Source organism: Marmota marmota, unplaced genomic scaffold (assembly GCF_001458135.2).
Source record: "Marmota marmota marmota unplaced genomic scaffold, marMar, whole genome shotgun sequence".
Lineage (NCBI taxonomy): Eukaryota > Metazoa > Chordata > Mammalia > Rodentia > Sciuridae > Marmota > Marmota marmota.
The window spans coordinates 3755173-3772481 of NW_025999862.1; the positions used below are offsets into that span (position 1 = coordinate 3755173).

The following is a 17309-nucleotide window of genomic DNA, read 5'->3' on the forward strand; positions in this document are numbered from 1 at the left end:
GACTAGAAGAGAACCTGGAGGTTGAAAGAATCTCCCAAGTCCACCCAGTCGAGAGTGACTAAGCTCATAAACTCCCAACCACACTTCTTCCTATCCCCTCAGCTTATGGATAAAGAAACTTCGATTTAGGCCAGGTGCTGTGGCACACACCTGTAATCCCAGCGGCTGGGGAAGCTGAGGCAGGAGGATCATGAGTTCAAAGCCAGCCTCAGCAACAGAGCAAGGCCCTGGGCAACTTAGTGAGATCCTGATTCTAAAGAAAATATAAAAAGGGGACTGGGGACGTGACTCAGAGGTTTAACGCACCTGGGTTCAGTACCCAGTAAAAAAGAAGGAGGGGGAAGGACAGAGGGAGGAAAGGGGGGGTTAGGGGGAGGGGGAGGGTTGGTGAAGCAGGAAGAGGAGGAGGGGAAAGAGGAGGAAGAGGAGGAGAAAAGAAAAAGAAAAAAGAAACTGCTATTTAGAGACAGGGAACTGCTCTAGTTCTCACAGTGAGTGACACCCAGAGCCCATTCCTTTGCAAGGTCTCTGACTCCGGTCCGCCGCCAGGTTTCTATGCTGCACCACAGCGCCACCCCGCGGTAGCTCTCTCTAACTTATTTTTCATAGGCTTTTTTTTTTTTTTCTCCATAGGCTTTTCATGATCCAGGTTCATCAGAGAGAGTGAGGTGTAGAGTGGCTTCTCCCTCCAAAGGGTACCAGGGAAAATGTAGGATCTGTTAGGGAAAAAGTGTATGGGAAACTGAGGGATAAAGGCTCGTGGTATAATGTTAAGTTGTGGAAAAATAAATAATAACATACAACTATTTTAAAACTATTCACAGCATGACATTAGTATTTAATGTAGATGTGACTAGATGAGAAATCCTGCAGTTCTAGAAACAGGTATTTCTGAATTCCGGGATTGGAGGTGATTTCTATTTTCTTCTTTAAGTCTGTCTCTAAGTTAGTCTGTCTCTGAGTTGCTTAGGGTCTTACTAAGTTACTGAGATTGGCTTTGAGCTCTTAATCTTCCTGCCTCAGCATCCCAAGCATTCTGGGCTTACAGGTGTGTACCACTGCACCCGGCAACCCTCATTTTTTAAATCTTAAAAAAGTATGACCGGGCTGGGGATGTGGCTCAAGCAGTAGCACGCTTGCCTGGCATGCGTGGGGCGCTGGGTTTGATCCTCAGCACCACATAAAAATAAAATGAAGATGTTGTGTCCACCGAAAACTAAAAAATAAATATTAAAAAAAAAAATCTCTCTCTCTCTCTCTCTCTCTCAAAAAAAAATGACTATTTTACCATGAGAACACACAGAAAAATTTATCTTTGGCTTGGCTTTTCTGCTCTCTCATTTAAAAAAATAAAAGAAAGAAAGAAAACAATGATTGCTGGGCACAGTGGCACATGCCTGTAACCCCAGGTACTCAAGAGGCTGAGGCAGGAGGATGCAAGTTTATGATCTAGCAACTTAGCAAGACTATATCTCAAAAACAAAACAAAACAAAACAAAAGTTTGGGGTATAGCTCAGTGGCCCCTGGGTTCAATTCCCAGTACCTACCCCAAACATACTCAGACACACACAAAATCAAGGCTGTAGCTCAGTAGCAGAGCAAATGCTTAGAGTGAGAGAAGCCCTGGGTTCAGTCCCCAGCACCAAAAAAAATTAAGCAATAAACCCCCCAAACCAAGTAGATGCCTTTTAATTCTCAAGCCCTTATCTTCTTTAATCACTTTTAATTTCTCAAAGAAGCTCCCTTAATCACACATCCTGAGGGTAAACTGACCCCCACAAAGCCTGAGAAACTCTCCCTGCTTCCTCGGGCCCCAGGTGACAGGTGATTAATCTTTGGCTCAAAGCCTGCACCTCAGACTGACTTGAACACCTGATTCCCAACTGCCCGCCTCTGCTCTTCCACACAGCAATGTCAGTGAAGCTCAGATCTAAGTTCATCAAGGTCTCATCTAAACATTTTCCAAAACCTTCTTTCTGTTATTTCCCCCCAATCCTTTTATTTATGAAAGAAAGAAAACCTCAACCTTGCTGTGCTGAAGAGAGGATGGCAAGTTCCTACTCAATGGAATCAAATGATTGACAGCACCTTTGAATTGTAAGATAGTTATCAAGCACCTGTTAAAGTGGGGGTGGGGGGGGTAGAGAATCAGACAAACAGCACCTGCCCTCCAGAGACACCTGTTGACTTTGGAATGAGGTACAAAAGCACAGAGACAGTCATCCGGACCCAGTGGCTATGGCTTATGCACCACGTTAAGCTCTTTACAAATAATCTGTCAAGCTTCCCTTTAACCAGCAAGTAAATATTATCACCCTTGTTTTATGAATGAACAAACAAAAGGCTCGGAAGTTAAGTAACTTGTTCAAGGAGACACCGTGATTCAAGGCCAGGTCTGGGGGATATGGAAGCTCTACTACCAGCACCAAGCAGTAAGTGGCCCAAGCCACTTATGATGAACCATTGGGTGTCATAGCCAGAGTGTGCAGTAGGAGATTTAGAGGCCACCACCCCGCAAACAGGAGTGGCCTGGAGAGACTTCACTCTTGACAGTAACCCCTGGGCCCCCAGAAAGCTCATTGTCCCTGGCCCTTAACTTATTTTCACAGAGATGCCGGAGGCTTCCCACTCCAATGCTAGGCAGCGGTGTCAATGGTCCTAACTCTGGTCCTCAAACCAGCAGCTCCGTGTCTCCTATTACCTGTTAGAAATGCAAATTTAGGGCCTGGCTGCAGACCCAGTGATTCTGTGGATCCCAGCAACCTGGGTCCCAAGCCCTCCAGGGGTTTCAACTGCATCCCAAGGTTTGAGAACCACTGGAAACCATTCCACTCCCTCCTTTGTGCTTTGCTCGTGTTAAGAGCAGAGTCAAGGCCACGGTGTTAACCAGGTCTCTGCCATCTATCTCATCACTAGCAAACAGTGGAGGGAAAGATAATCCAGAAAGCTCCTGCTGTCCCCACTGTGCCCAGCCGGGCTCCTGCGCAAGTGCACCTTCTCCAACCCCGCAGGCTTACCTCTTCCAACTTAGTCTGTTTGCAGGGAAAAGAAAAAGTAAAGCCAAGGGGCAGTTTCTTATGCTGCAAGTCTTTGGTCTTCATGAAATCTGCCAGGCAGTCAGCCACGTAGTCAAACAGCTGCAGAAAGAAAACGCACAGGACATGGGCCCAAGGCACAGTTTCTCACCCCTGGTGACAAGGCCTTCCCCGCCTGCCCCGTACCTCCGAGCCGTTTCCCCGGATGATTTCATTGGGCATTGGGTAGAACTGACTCTCCATCTGGACATTTCGTTTCCCTTCCTCAGAGACTTGCACCTTTAAGACTCGAAACTTGGATCCTCCAAGATCCAGGGAAAGGAATTCCCCATTTTCTATTAAGAAACAAAAGACAGGCACTGTTCACTGAGGTCTGTGCTATGGTGAGCTCAGTGTTGGAAGGTGGACATGGAAATGCCATTAGTGCTCACGACCACCCCCTGGGCGAGTGTCAGCATGCTCACTTGGCGGGGGAGAGGGGGGGGCTTGAGGAGTGCGGCGTGTGTCTGAGCCACTGCAGCAGGGGACAGAAGTGAGGTGTGAGCCCAGGTATGTTCGACTCTGCAGCCTGAGTTCACCCTACTCAGCCAAGCTGCAGGAAATGAGAATGTTCATTTGGGGAAGACACATGTGAACCCTTGTTTTTTGGTGCCAGGGATTGAACCCTGGGGTGCTCAACCACTGAGCCACATCCCCAGCCCTTTCTATTTTTTATTTTGAGACAGGGTCTTGCTATGATGCTGAGGGCCTCACTAAGTTGCTGAGGCTGGCCTTGAACTTGCAATCCTCTTGCCTCAGCCTCCCAAGTCACTGGGATTATAGGCGTGTGCCACCACGCCCAGCTGGATGCTTAATTTTTAGGCCAGAGCCATTCCAAAAGGAGAAAATGGAACACTACACAGCCTGGTCCAAGAAAGACGCCCGTTACCAAAACATAGAAATGACACACATGCTGGTGTGGCTGCCCTGGACACATGGACTCAGGATCTCTGCCAGTGCCTTTGGCATCAGCCAGAGATGGAATGCAAACTCAGGCATGTACCCCTTTGACAACAAGCCTTTGTACATATTATTCATGCCTAAAGAGTAGGTTCCAGTACCAGGGGTGCTTCAGGATACATGCCCACAGCACAGGTCAGTGAAACTTCCAATTCACAAACCCAGCACCCACAGGCCTTGTGTCCTACTACATGATGGCTGTCACACCTGCCTGGATCTCAGGAGCCAGCTGGCCAGAGTCACTCCTTGTAAAGCATGAAATAAAACACAGAGGAAGTTGCTAGTAGATGGTAGAAACCAAAACGTCAGTGCTTCTGACCCTTGTGGTCAGGCAAGAAGCCAACGGGGTCACCTGCAAGTAGCAATCACAGGCAGAAAGTATTCAAGGCCCAGTCCCCTTGAGGCCTGAGTACACCACCACTCCTGCTCTTGGATTCCCACGTGATCTTGTGTCCCTCATGTCATGACCTCACACATCGTGTTTTCCTTGACTGGGCTCCGGTGGGTTTCTCCAATCTGGGCAAGCAATGAGCTAGAGGCAGAGCCTCAGCTGGCTCAGAGCATACAGCTAGTGATCCATTGGGTTGAGATTCTGCACTTCTAAACAAGCGCCCAGGTCTCCAGCCAGCTTCATCTTTTGTTTCTGTGGAAACATCTGGAGATTATCTTCCCAGATCAGCTCTGAAATGAGCCAGGTGAAGCCATGATACCTGGCTGGGGACTCCAGGGAGCAAACCTTATCCATCTCTTATGAGCACGTCTCATGCAGCAGCTGGAGATGCTCACCCAGACGTTTCCTTGGTGTGGAAATCAGTAGATCACACAATCCACGTGCAAACATATATGGGGCCCCTGTCAGTGCCATGTCCCAGGCCTGGTGCTAGGAATGCAAAGATGAAAGGCTGCAGATGCCTTGGGGAGTTTATCAGCAGTGCAGGTGCAGAAGAAAGCCATTTCCATCAGGAGGACAGGGACTCTAATGGTGGAAAGTGCAGGAAGAGGTGCCCAAATCAGAGCTGGGAGGGGGCAGACACAGCTGAGTGTGGGGACGAGAACAAGTTAGGTAGCCAGGCAGGGGACAGCCGTGTTCCAGGAAGAAGAGACCATGAGCAAAGGAATGGGCGCCTGTGGTTCTGAAGCAGAAATGAGCCTGGAAGGTAGTCTGGGGTAAATCAGGAAGGATCTAGAAAAGTCACCCTACCCCAGAGAGTTAGGGCTTTTTCCAGAAGGTGAGCAGGAGCCACAGAAAGTTTTGTTGTTGTTGTTTGCTTGGTTTTTTGTTGTTGTTGTTGTTGTTGTTGTTGTTTTGGTATAGGGGATTGAACCCAGGGACACTTAAACTCTGAGCCCCATCCCCAGCCCTTTTTATATTTTATTTAGAGACAGGGTCTCACTGAGTTGCTTAGGGCCTCACTGAGTTGCTGAGGGCTGGCTTTGAACTCATGATCCTCCTGCCTCAGCCTCCTGAGCTGCTGGGACTACAGGTGTGCATCACTGCACCTGGCTCACAGAAAGATTTTGAGCAAGGGAATGCCACAGTCTGATTGATATTTTGAGGGAACAAAGAAAACCTCTGGCACCAATCAGGGTAGCCCGAGGGTTTAGCAAAAGAGGAGGCTATGGGGCTGCACAAATGGCAGTGTGAGACCTGGCTAGTGTGGAGATCTTCCTCTCCCCACCCCCCACACCACACAGAGTGCCGTTATCACTGTGCAAACATGTCACTCCTCTGGTGACTCAAGGTGCTGTTTCATGGAAACCACGTGGTGTGATCCCTCCTGTGATGTGACTCTAACCCCACAGGAAGAACTCACTGGAGCCTGAGGGAGGGAGGCCCTGCCCAGGCAGAGGAGGGGGGCCAGGACAGCGGGGGGCCTTCAGGGCCTCCCAGTTGGGCAGACTATTTTCCACCATCTGCTGGCGGCTTATGATGCTCAGAGATGGGGGTTCCTTTCTCCTAAGCAATGCCAGGGTCCGTGCCTTCCTTCCCTCTGCACTCCCCAGTGCCATGTCTCCTGAAGGCGCACAATGACCCGCAGCAGAGATTCTGGACATTCCATCTCCAGAGGGAGAGGCTAGGAAAACCGGGTTTGGGAATTGTTCCAGGTGAATCTGATTCTTATTCTCAGACAACTACAAACCCTCTGGGACCATCAGCCATGCTGGCAGGTAACTTCAGAGCCCCTGGGCTCATCCCAGGCCTACGTGCAGGTCTAGGAAGCACGTGGAGGCAGAAGCCAGCTGGGGTCCTGCTGAGGCCCCCTAACCACCTTCACCCCACCCCAGGCTGGGGGCTTCTGGGGCCCCTCCTTCCACACCTGCTAGAGGCGGAGGATGATAAAACACTGTGAAGGCTCTTGGTCCTAAGAATGGTCCCTGGCAGATTTTTAAAAGGCTGGGAGGTGAGTCGGCCTCAGGAGACGGTTGACACCCTCAGGAGAGGGGAAACTATGGAGGCGAGCAGACGCAGAAGGAGCTCGAGGGAAATTGCATACATTTCTGAATGGAAGCTCCCAGGGATCAGGAGAGGGTTATTTGATTTTGTCAGTAATCACGAAATGACACCATCAGCTCACAAGAGTCACAGAAGACTGGGGACAACATCTGGGAGATTTTAAAGCACTTCATTCACATAACCACACTGGATCCTAATTAAAGCACTTCATTCACATAACCACACTGGATCCTAATGTCAGCTCCGAAAACAAGACCCCCAAATGCGCCACTCTGGAGCACCTGGAGAGCAGCAAATTCAGGAAGGGCCTTCCCTGGAGTCCCCTCGTCTGCCCAGGGACCCGATCTGCCGAGAAGGAACACATTTGCCTTCAGTCCTCTACCGAGATGTCATTAACCAAGGAAGGTTACTTCTTATCACCAAGGAGACCGAAAACCAAATACCATACCTAGAGCCTGGAAGAACTTTGTCCCAGCCCATTGTCTGCTCTCTGGGCTTATGCTTTGGCCCTAAAAATCATTTACTACCCCTCTGAGATTGCCTTATCCCCCACTTCCCTCTCCCTTATGAAGAGGGTATGTAAGCCACAACAGCCACCCCCACTCTTGTTCAAGTTTCCCATTATGTGTGGCTCCTGTGTGTCCGTGAACATTAATAAATTTGCATACTAGCTCTCCTGTGGATCTTTCTATTGTCATTTCACTTCACCAAATGAAAAGATTCAAGTCTTCGGAGAGGAAGGGAGAAACTCCTGTGGCCCCTCCATTTACAGTCCCACTGTCGGATGGGCACGCTGACCATCCCCTTGCACGGATGAGGACAGGAGCACAGTGGTCCTGGGGTTTGCAAGGGCTCATTAGATACTTGGGCCCAGGGACCTCTCTGCAACAGAACCACTGGGCGCCATGTGGTAGGTGAGAGGTTCTAAGTGAACAGTGAAAAACCTGAGGAAGGTGGAGTTTCTGGAACATGATCAACCTCACTTCTAAACCATCTGAAGCAGCCAGCCCCATATCTCCAGATCATCCAAGGCCACTCTCTTTGCTTCTTGGGGCCACACCTTCTTGGTATCTGGAGGTGGGGCCACAGCTCAGGAAGCAAGGAGGACTTAGCCCTCGTGCTCCTCACCAACCCCACGCACACCCTGTGACTCAGATGCTTCTGCAGAATGGCCCGGAAGGACCCATCAAGGACCACAGGCCCCTTCACACTCTCATGGAGTACTGCCAGAGGTGGGGCTGAGATTTCAAAGTACGGTTGTCTCCCTCCAAAGCTCATGTTCTGCCCATCAGGATCACACATCTGTCAGCAAGGAGGCCGGGCCTCTCAACCAACAGAGCCAAGCTACTTTGACCCAAACATTGCCCCAGAGTGACCCAGAATTCAACCAATCAAATCAAAGGCCCCCTGAGAACTCCCCAAGCTTCAGCCCCTGCTCCTTCCGGGGCCCTAAGGCTCTGAGCACTGTTCCCATCTGACCTGCATCTTCTCCACAGGGTTCTATGTGGAACACTGGCAGTGAGTTCCTAGTGTTTCGTGACCGCAGTAGATGCTCAGTAATTACCAGTTCTTTTCTCTCTTCTGGTTTTGCTAAGAATGGAGAGGTCAGGTAGGAACTCCCAGATCCCATCTAGAGAGCCCTAGGCTGTGGTAGTCAAAATAATGCCCCCATCCCCTCATGTCCCAATCCCTGATTATGTTAGAGCAAATGGCAAAGGGGAACTAAATAGACTCAAAATTGATCATCAGTTGACCTTGAGCCTGAGAGATGATCTTGGATAATCTGAATGGGCCTAATGTAATCAGAGGGTCTCTAAGTATGGAAGAGGGAGGCAGAGGGTCAGAGATAGGGAAAGATTTGATTTTTTTTTTCCCTTTGGTACAGGGGATTGAACTCAGGGACACTCAACTACTGAACCATATCCCCAGTCCTATTTTATATTTTATTTAGAGACAGGGCCTCACTTTTTGCTGAGGCTGGCTTTGAACTCACGATCCTCCTGCCTCCGCCTCCCAATTGCTGGAATTACAGGCGTGTGCCACTGTACCCAGCTTGATTTTGTTTTTTGTACTGGGGGATTGAACTCAGGGATGCTTTACCACCAAGGCACAATCCAGCCCTTTTTTATTTTTATTTAGAGACAGGGTCTTGCTAAGTTGCTGAGGTCCTTGCTGAGTTGCTGAGGCTGGCTTTGAACTCATGATCCTCCTGTCTCAGCTTCTCAAGTTGCTGGAATTACAGGCATGAGGCACCACACCCAGCTTCCAGAGAAAGATTTGATGAAGTGACACTGCTGACTTTGAAGACAGAAAGGAGTATAAGCCAAGGAACGCAGTGGCTCCCAGAAGCTGGAAAAGGCAGGGAGATGTGCTCCCTGGAGCCTCCAGAAGGAAGGCAGCCCTGCCAACCCTTTGATTTTAGCCCAACGAGAACCATTTCAGAGTTCTGACCGCCAGACTGTAAGAGCGTACATTTGTGTCGTGTGAATCCACTAAATTTTACTAGACCTCCAGGGAGAGACCTGGGAAACCACATGTTTAGGAATTGCCCGGGGTGAATCTAAATCTTATGCCCAGGCAAATATGGAGCCTAGTCCTAATGCAGACCCCTGGGCCAGCCAGCCTGCTCCGGCTCACCCCTACAAAGGCAAGTTCAAAGCCAGCCTCAGCAACAGCAAGGCCCTAAGCAACTGAGATCAAAATAAAACACAACGATAGAAACCAATACCTAGGCCAATGCTCTCATTCTACAGATGGAGAAATCAAGGCTCATCACTTGCCCAAAGTCACCAAGGAGTGTCAGAGTGTCAGGCCTACAATCTAATTTTCTTGAATTGTCATTTAATTCTCTTTCCATTGCAACATGCTTCCTTTCATTATTTCTCTAGCCTAGAATCTAGGCATCTAGGAATGAATGCCATTTATTGTTCTTTCAACTCCTATGTCAGGCCCACAGTGCATTAGATGCTCCGAACGCTGCGGTGAATAAGTCCCAGGCCTCATGGAGCCATTAGTCCAGGGGAGACTCTCATCCACCATGGTAACCAGGATTCTGATAAGCACCTGACCCAGTACGAGGATGCTTCCCATCTGAGGCACTGAGTGATCTTTCTAGACTACTCTTGGAAAGCTAAGGTGGTGCTCACTAGGGCGAGAATGGTGGGATGCTGCAGCAAGACAGGAGACAGGCCGAGTGTGGTGGTGCACACCTGTAATCTCAGCGACTCAGGAGGCTGAGGCAGGAGGATTGCAAGTTCAAAGCCAGTCTCAGCAACAGCGAGGCCCTAAGCAACTTGGGGACCCTACCTCAAAATAAAATATATAAAAAGGGTTGGGGATGTGGCTCAGTGGTTAAGCACCCCTGGGTTCAATCCATGGTACCAAAAAGAGAAAGAGACAGAGGACAGAATGTGTGAGGCCAACATGGGCAGCGAGAATGCCAGGTATCTTAATGTGTGGATCCCAAAGGTGGTCAGCAGCACTGAAGCCAAGAGGGTCAGGGAGAAGGGACATGGGGAGAGAAGATGGGTATAAAAGCAAACATCAGGGACTCATCAGTCAGGAGGAGCCAGGGACCAGGTCCGGAAGCCCCAGCCCCACTCACCTGAGCCATCTGGAATGGCCCTGACAAAGGTGGGCAGCATCTTCACCGTGGCCGTGGGGTTGGTGTCCTTCCCCAGGCCCTTCTCCATCTCAACCTGGAACCGGGCCATGATGTCCAGAAGGGTCTCATCAGAGAGCCGCATATGATACAGGAATCTGTCCACCTGGAACAGATGTTGGGGTGACAGGGTTGGCAGGTGGGGGTGCTTGCCCTGCAGCCAAGGCTGTAAACTCCCACTCCCACCCTGAGGCTGTGTCTCAACTGAGGGGCAGCTTTGTGATGGGCTCTCCCACTGTCTCCTTAGCTGGCCCCTCCACCAGCCAGGGACGAAGTGGGGAGCTGGGGGAGCAGATGAAGACTGAGAGGTGCCCGCTTATTCCTCTAAAGGGCAAGCTCTGGGGAAGAATCGACTTCCTGCTATTCTGACCAGACAGTAGCCAGGGGGTGGGGACTTCCTGGAGCATGCAGGGCTTCCAATTCCCACCTCAAGGCCTCTCCTGTGGTACCATTTCCTCTCCACTGGCAAGGACAGTCTATAGCCTGAATCTTCAATTCCTAAACAGGGCAATTTCCTTTGATCTAATTATGATTATAGACATATACAAAAACATTTCCCTTTGTTTATTGGCTGTTAGGAAGCTCAGAACTAAATTCAGTTTCCAACTGCAATCTTTAAAACCTAGTCCTTACAGGTGCAGTGGCACATGCCAATAATCCCAGCGACTGGGGAGACTGAAGCAGGAGGATTGCACGTTTGAGGCCAGCCTCAGCAATGTAGCAAAACCCTTTCTCAAAATAAAAAAAATATAAAGGGCTAGGGATGTGACTCAGCACCCCTGGGTTCAATCCCCTGTACCAAAAAGTCAATAAATAAATAAAAAGTAGTAAGGGATGGGGATATGGCTCAGTTGTTGAGTACCCCTGGGTTCAATCCTCAGCACCAAAAAAAAAAAAAAAAATTTCCTTTAAAAATAAATCTAATCCTTTATATTTCCATTTTGATTTAACTGGCTGTCCTAATTAAAATGAAGTTTAATTTTTAAACTCACCTCAAATTGCTATTGGAAATGAGCGGATGTCATTCAAGTAACCAAGAAATTGAGGCAAAGGACCCCTACCCCAAAGGAAGGAAGCGAAAAAAAGCACGGGTGTGTTCAGTCCACTTGGTGTTAAGATACCACATCAGGAAGGGCAGAAAAGCTTCCCCAGCCTCTGGGATTATAGGCATGTGCCAGCGTACCCAGCTGTCACAGAGATTTGATGAGGTGACATACACAAAAGTACTTTATAGACTGTAAAACGTGTTCTTAGAGAAAAGTTTGCTCCTGGGCTGGGGTTGTGGCTCAGTGGTTAAGCACCCCTGGGTTCAATTCCCATTACCAAAAAATGAAAACCCTATGATATCTCTTTGAAGCAGCCAGATGAGGCAACAGTTATTGTCCCTAACTGAGAGATGAGGAATACAAGGCTTGGAGCCAGAAGGAGCATTCATAGAGGTGTAGATTAGGGACAGCACCGGGACCACTCCGCAGCCTGGTTTTGGCTCACAGCTCCATGGGGGATCCATGTGCCCAACCAACAAATGACACCAGAAGCACAGGGCTCCCCTCTTTATCCTAGGAGGGTGCCCAGCCGTCAGCCAGGCCTCAGAGGGACAGAAAGACCCAATCCAGTGAAAGGGCCTCATGGCTCTGGGGACTTGGGGACCAGAGAGAGGCCAGAAAACCATTAGAGGGTTGTTAACAATAAAGGAGCACTGGGTTTCCGAGGGTCTGAGAAGAAAGACTATAACCAGGTCAGGCTTCATTAGGCACTTCCTACTCACCCGCGTCTGTTGAGGATTAATTGGTGGCACAGCCACACACAATCACAGAAAACCGCACGGACCGGACGTGACCCACGTAATTGGGGTTGGAGAAGAAAGAGTGGGAATGCCCCATGTGGGAACCAAGCTTGGTCCTTTATCATCACGTCAAAGCCCCTCAGGCTGTGCCCCCTCAACCTGCTGATCATTTTTGCTCTGCCTGAGAGTATCAAGAGCTTCTCAGGCATCCACAGAACGACATCCTCGTACGTAAGACACGGCTTTTGAGGCCCTTTGGGGGCCATTGTGAACTGCATCCTGCCAGTGTCATTTAGCCCATTGGTGGCTTCTGCTTTCAATAAGTCAAAGTTATGGTGGAAAGAATGTCAACCCAGCAGTTTCTTATCTATTCTTTATGTCCCTGGCCCAGTAGCTAAACAGGAAGAATGAAATGTATGTTTGTTAGGACAGGAAGAAAAAAAAAACTATCTTTTTAATCCATGCAGGTGATCTGGGGCATGTGTAACCAGGGACACATGTCCCCGGCACCAAAGGAGGGAGTTGGGGTTGCAGAACAGCAAGCTCACTTTTGGAGGGACTCACAAACTGTAATAGGAAATGTCATCTAAATAGGAGAGCCAGCAACCATCGCGTTTATCTTGGAAAAAGCAAATTCACAAACAACAAGGGTTGTTAACACCCCTTGAAGCTCAGAACTGTTGAACTGCAAAATGTAGAAGCTGGATGGGGCCTTAGGGATCACTTAGTCCAGAGGTCTCCTGGGACGAAACAAGAGTCATAAAGAGGTTCTGCTCTTTGACCTACTGGTTTCACTTCAGGAATCTATCCTGCTGCTGCTGACAGCCAGTGAGAGAAACTTCCACCAAATTCTATTTATTAAATGAGAAAGTTAGGTGAGAGGTACAGCAAACTTAAAAATATAAAGCAGTCAGATTTAACCTTTTAAATAATGCTAAATATGGAGAAAAATAATCACAGGCCCATCTTTGTCATGGCAATATATTTTTCATTGTAAGGAATCTGACTTTCAATCTGAGTCAAATTAGGAAAAATTTTTGAACAGAGAACTCAAATGATCTCACATATGTAACAATATTTTAGTTGCTAAAAAAGAATATTTTTGAGGATCCAAATGTCATTGAGAAGGCAAAGTTTAAATAAATTGTGACATACCTACTTAATAAATATTAGGAAGACATTAAATTAATAATTATTCAGATAATGGAGGAGTGGATATAAGCATTTACAACAAAACAGTAAGTGCTAAAATCAAGATGCAGAACTGAGCCAGGCACAGTGGCCCATGCCTGTAATCCCAGAGGATCGGGAGGCTGAGGCGGGAAGATCTCGAGTTCAAAGCCAGTCTCAGCAATTTAGTGAGACCCTAAGCAACTCAGTCAGATCCTGTCTCTAAATAAAATATAAATAATAAATAAAATATAAATAAGGGTGGGATTGTGACTAAGTGATTGCCCCTGGGTTCAATCCCTAGTACCAAAAAGAAAAAAGAAAGATGCAGAACTGTACATACAGCACATTATCAATATAATAATGGGACAAAAAATGGCCATAAGGGCACCCACATAACAAACATGACAGTATTTGTCATTAAAGATAAATTAAAGGTGACATTTCACTAGGCACCATGGCGCACACCTGTAATCCCAGTGGCTTGGGAGGTTGAAGCAGGAGAATCTTGAGTTCAAAGACAGTCTCATCAACTTAGCGAGGCCCTAAGCAACTCAGAGACCCTGTCTCTAAATAAAATATAAAAAAGGGCTGGGGATGTGGCTCAGTGGTTAAACCCCTCCAGGTTCAATCCCCCTGGTACCAAATAAATAAATAAAATAAAAAATAAAGGCAACATTTCCACATTTTCATAATGTTGACTTACTAAACCATAAAAAAGACTCACTGAAAACCTGACCTGTCCTGTTCTTATGGAAGAGCAGTCTGCAGGTCAGTGTCCAGGCCCGGCCAAGTGCTATCGACAGGTCAAATAATGTCAACATACTAAATTGGAAAAGAAGCTGTCAGATGGTTCCTCTTTTCCATTCTTCTTATTTGTTTTGTTTTATTTTTGTCTTTAATGTTGGAATGAGGAGATTTAAAACAAAAAACAAAAAAACCCGTTCCAGGGTCTGAATAGTAACCCTTGCAGGCATGTGTGAGCTCAGACGTTCTAGAGGCACAAGCTAAGACAGGACTGGCTACAGGACCACAGGGTGCCTTTTGACCAGATGTGTTTCTGAGAACATTCACATGGAGGAATGTTCTCAGAATCTATGACTCAGCCCAAGAGCCACAAAGCAGGCTCCCCCAGAAACACTTAGGTTCCCAGGTTAACTGCAAAATGCTCCACTTTCTTGCCTCCCACAGGGAGGGGGCAGGTCGACTCCAGGTATTTACAAAGACTGATTCTTGCAAAAGGACCCGGGAGCCTGCGTTTCCACAGAGGCCATCGGAGCCTGTAATTGGGCTGGTGGACAAACATGTCTTGCCTTAACCTAGGGTGGAACAAAAGGTCAGCCACCACAGATGGGCCAAGGAAATGAAATAACTTTGCAGAACCAAAGATTTCAGGGTTCCAAGCCTCCCTCTTGGGAGTGGGAGTTGCATCTTTCCCAAGCAAAGGTAATAACAGGAAGGGAATCCCAAGCAGGGCTGCGGAGGATTCGTTCACCTCCTCAAGTCTCCAGTAGGGGGCTCTGTGAGTCTAACCAACAAATACAAATTAAAAGGTTAAACTCACTGCTTTATATTTCTAAGTTTGCTGTACCTCTCACCTAACTTCCTCATGAATAGAATTTAGTGGAAGTTTATCTCACCAAACACACTAAGGCTGTGAGGGCTTCATCCTCTTATTTGGAAAAGCAGGAAGACATCATAGTAAATAGAAACAGCTGGGATTAGCAATCTCAGATGTAGGTTTAGTTGGATTTCACCTTAAATACCTGGGTGACCTTGGCTGAGTCCATCTGTTATCTATAAATTGAGTCATGCCACTCGGTGGCCCTGCTGCTTCTGACAGTCAGTTGGCCCAGTGCAGCCCGAAAGGCAGGCTTGTTTCAGCTGCCTGGAGAGAATCTGATTACCCGCAGTTGACCTTGGCAACCTTTAACTAGCCAAATTTGGAATGAATTTTGTAATCTAGTTCCTGGGGCAAAGTGACCAAATAATGCACACCTTTAATAGTGCACTGTTGGCAAATAGCATGTGCTAATAATAAACATTTCAATTAGCACACATTAAAACTACGAGGCACAGTGGTATGCACCTGTAGTCTCAGCTATTTGGGAGACTGAGACAGGAGGATGGCTTGAGGCCAGAAATTCAAGGCTAGCATGAACTATATATGGAGCCCTCAAAAAAAAAAAAAAATATATATATATATATATATACACACACACAAACATATATATGTAAACTATATACATTATAATATAAGCAAATTATATAGCCAGACACAATGGCAAACACTATAATCCCAGCTACTTAGGGGGCTGAGGCAGGAGGATCATAAGTTTGAGGCCAGCCAGGACAACCTATCGAGATGCTGTCTCAATAAAAACAAAAGGGACTGGGGATATAGCTCAGTGGTAGAGAGCAAGGCCCCAGGTTCCATCCCCAGTTACTGCAAACAAATAAATTTTACATTCCTCTTGGGGGTCTTATATTTTATATGCTTTCAAATATATGCATAATCAGATCTTCTTCAAAAGTTCTTAAAACTTCTTTACAAATGACTCTTCCATGTGGCCTTTCCCCCAAAGCATCCCTGAATCAAGCCTCCTCTTACATTCCTGAGACAAACTCCTTCAAGCATTCCCTACACTTTCTCCTCAGCTCCTTCCTTTGTGATATCTGCCAGAAAGTTCCACTGAAATTCAGGGTTCGGGACAGTAAGGCACTGCCCAGGGGTATGCAGACGTACCTCCCCTTCCCACTCTGAGTCTTTACTTGTCAGAGGCTGGCAGAGCTGTTCTTCATAAGCTCTCTGAAACTAGGAATGGAACCCAGGGTCTCCCCCGGGCTAGGCAAGCAGCTCTGCTCCTGAGCGACACCCCCAGCTCCTGAGTCCTTTTCTGATGCAGGAGGAGATCTGCAGAAGGCCCCCACATCTCTCGGCTTTGTGAGTCCTTACCTTCTTGATCTGATCCTCTTTTAGCTTGGTGAAGTAAAATGCCAGCAAATGTACCGCAAACATGTTTCCCCAAGTTTGGTTTCTCCTGATTTAGGCGAAGACTAAAGACCAAAGAATAGGGCAGTGTTTTTCCCACGACTCCAGGGCGCTGAGCACTTCTAGTCCAGGCCTTGAGCTGGGTGCTGCCGCCTAAATACTTCCAGTCCGCCTGGTTCAATGATTAAACTTCGCCCCCTGTCTCGGTCCCTCCCTCTGCCACACACTTCATTGTCTAACAGAGGCTCTGGTGGTAGCTGAGGGCCAGTAGCGGGGTAGGCCGGGAATGGATGGGTTGCTTGACTATTTGAGTAGTGAGTGCCACAAAGTCTCGTTGCTCAGCAACGCTCTCAGGCCAGTGCTCCACCAAGCCCACTCAGCCGAGGAAAATCTTTTAAGAAGTTGGGCACTAAACAAAGCCAACTTCCAGTGGAGCTGCCTGCAAATGTCCAGCCGCAGGTTTTCCTCTTTAATCCCTTTCTCCTCTACCTGGTATCAAAACTCCATGACTCCTTGGTCCCCCTCCTTGGTCCCCTGAAGGACTATCTTAATTGGTCAGGGAGTTACCAAAAATGTTGAAGCAAATTCTTCCATTTGTGAAAGATCCAGTCTCTTAGCTAACAGCCCACGGTTAATGGAAAACGATCGATAAAGGTTTATCTATTCATGATGTAAAGGCAGACACCCTTTATTTCCCAGGTAGTGACCCAGGAACAAAATATGCTTGAGAATGAAGTCACCATGACTCTCTGGGAAGCTGCTGCCAGAGAAAATTGAAATCACAGATGGGAAAAGTTTTCTTTCCCCGGAGATATTTATTTGATCAGCTTATCTCACTCATCATACTTGATGTGAGAAGGACCAAGAAAGGCACCAAGATGAAGGAATGATAAACTTCACACTACGGCTATGGTCATTGGCTGGCTGGTAAAATCATTCACAGGGTTAACAGCAGCTAATATGAATGGAACACTCTGTAGCCCCATTGTATAGATGAGAAAAACTGAGGCTCAGAGAGGTTAAATGACTTACTCAAAATCACAAAGCTTGTAAATGTTTCAGCCAGTGATCTAGCCCAGGAGTTGGACTCCAGGCTCCAGCTTTTAACTGATCTGTCATTCTGGTTCTCAAATTCCACTTTCTTCATGGGATTCTCAATCGATAGCTACTAGCAGCATTCTGTGGGGTTATTGTTAAGAATTTCAAGGGC

General features: G+C 47.6%; 1 protein-coding gene across 1 annotated transcript in view; it reads right to left on the bottom strand.

Moving 5' to 3' along the window:
* Positions 1–16384, bottom strand: part of Hkdc1 (hexokinase domain containing 1) — a 45419-nt gene extending 29035 nt beyond the window's left edge. The window contains exons 1-4 of the mRNA XM_015500552.2: positions 16064–16384; positions 10095–10257; positions 3223–3371; positions 3019–3138 (exon numbers count right to left, since the gene is read on the bottom strand). Coding sequence (XP_015356038.1) covers positions 3019–3138; positions 3223–3371; positions 10095–10257; positions 16064–16126 — 495 coding nt within the window. The 5' untranslated portion in view covers positions 16127–16384. The remainder of the gene's footprint in view (positions 1–3018; positions 3139–3222; positions 3372–10094; positions 10258–16063) is intronic.
* Positions 16385–17309: the final 925 nt, after the last annotated feature.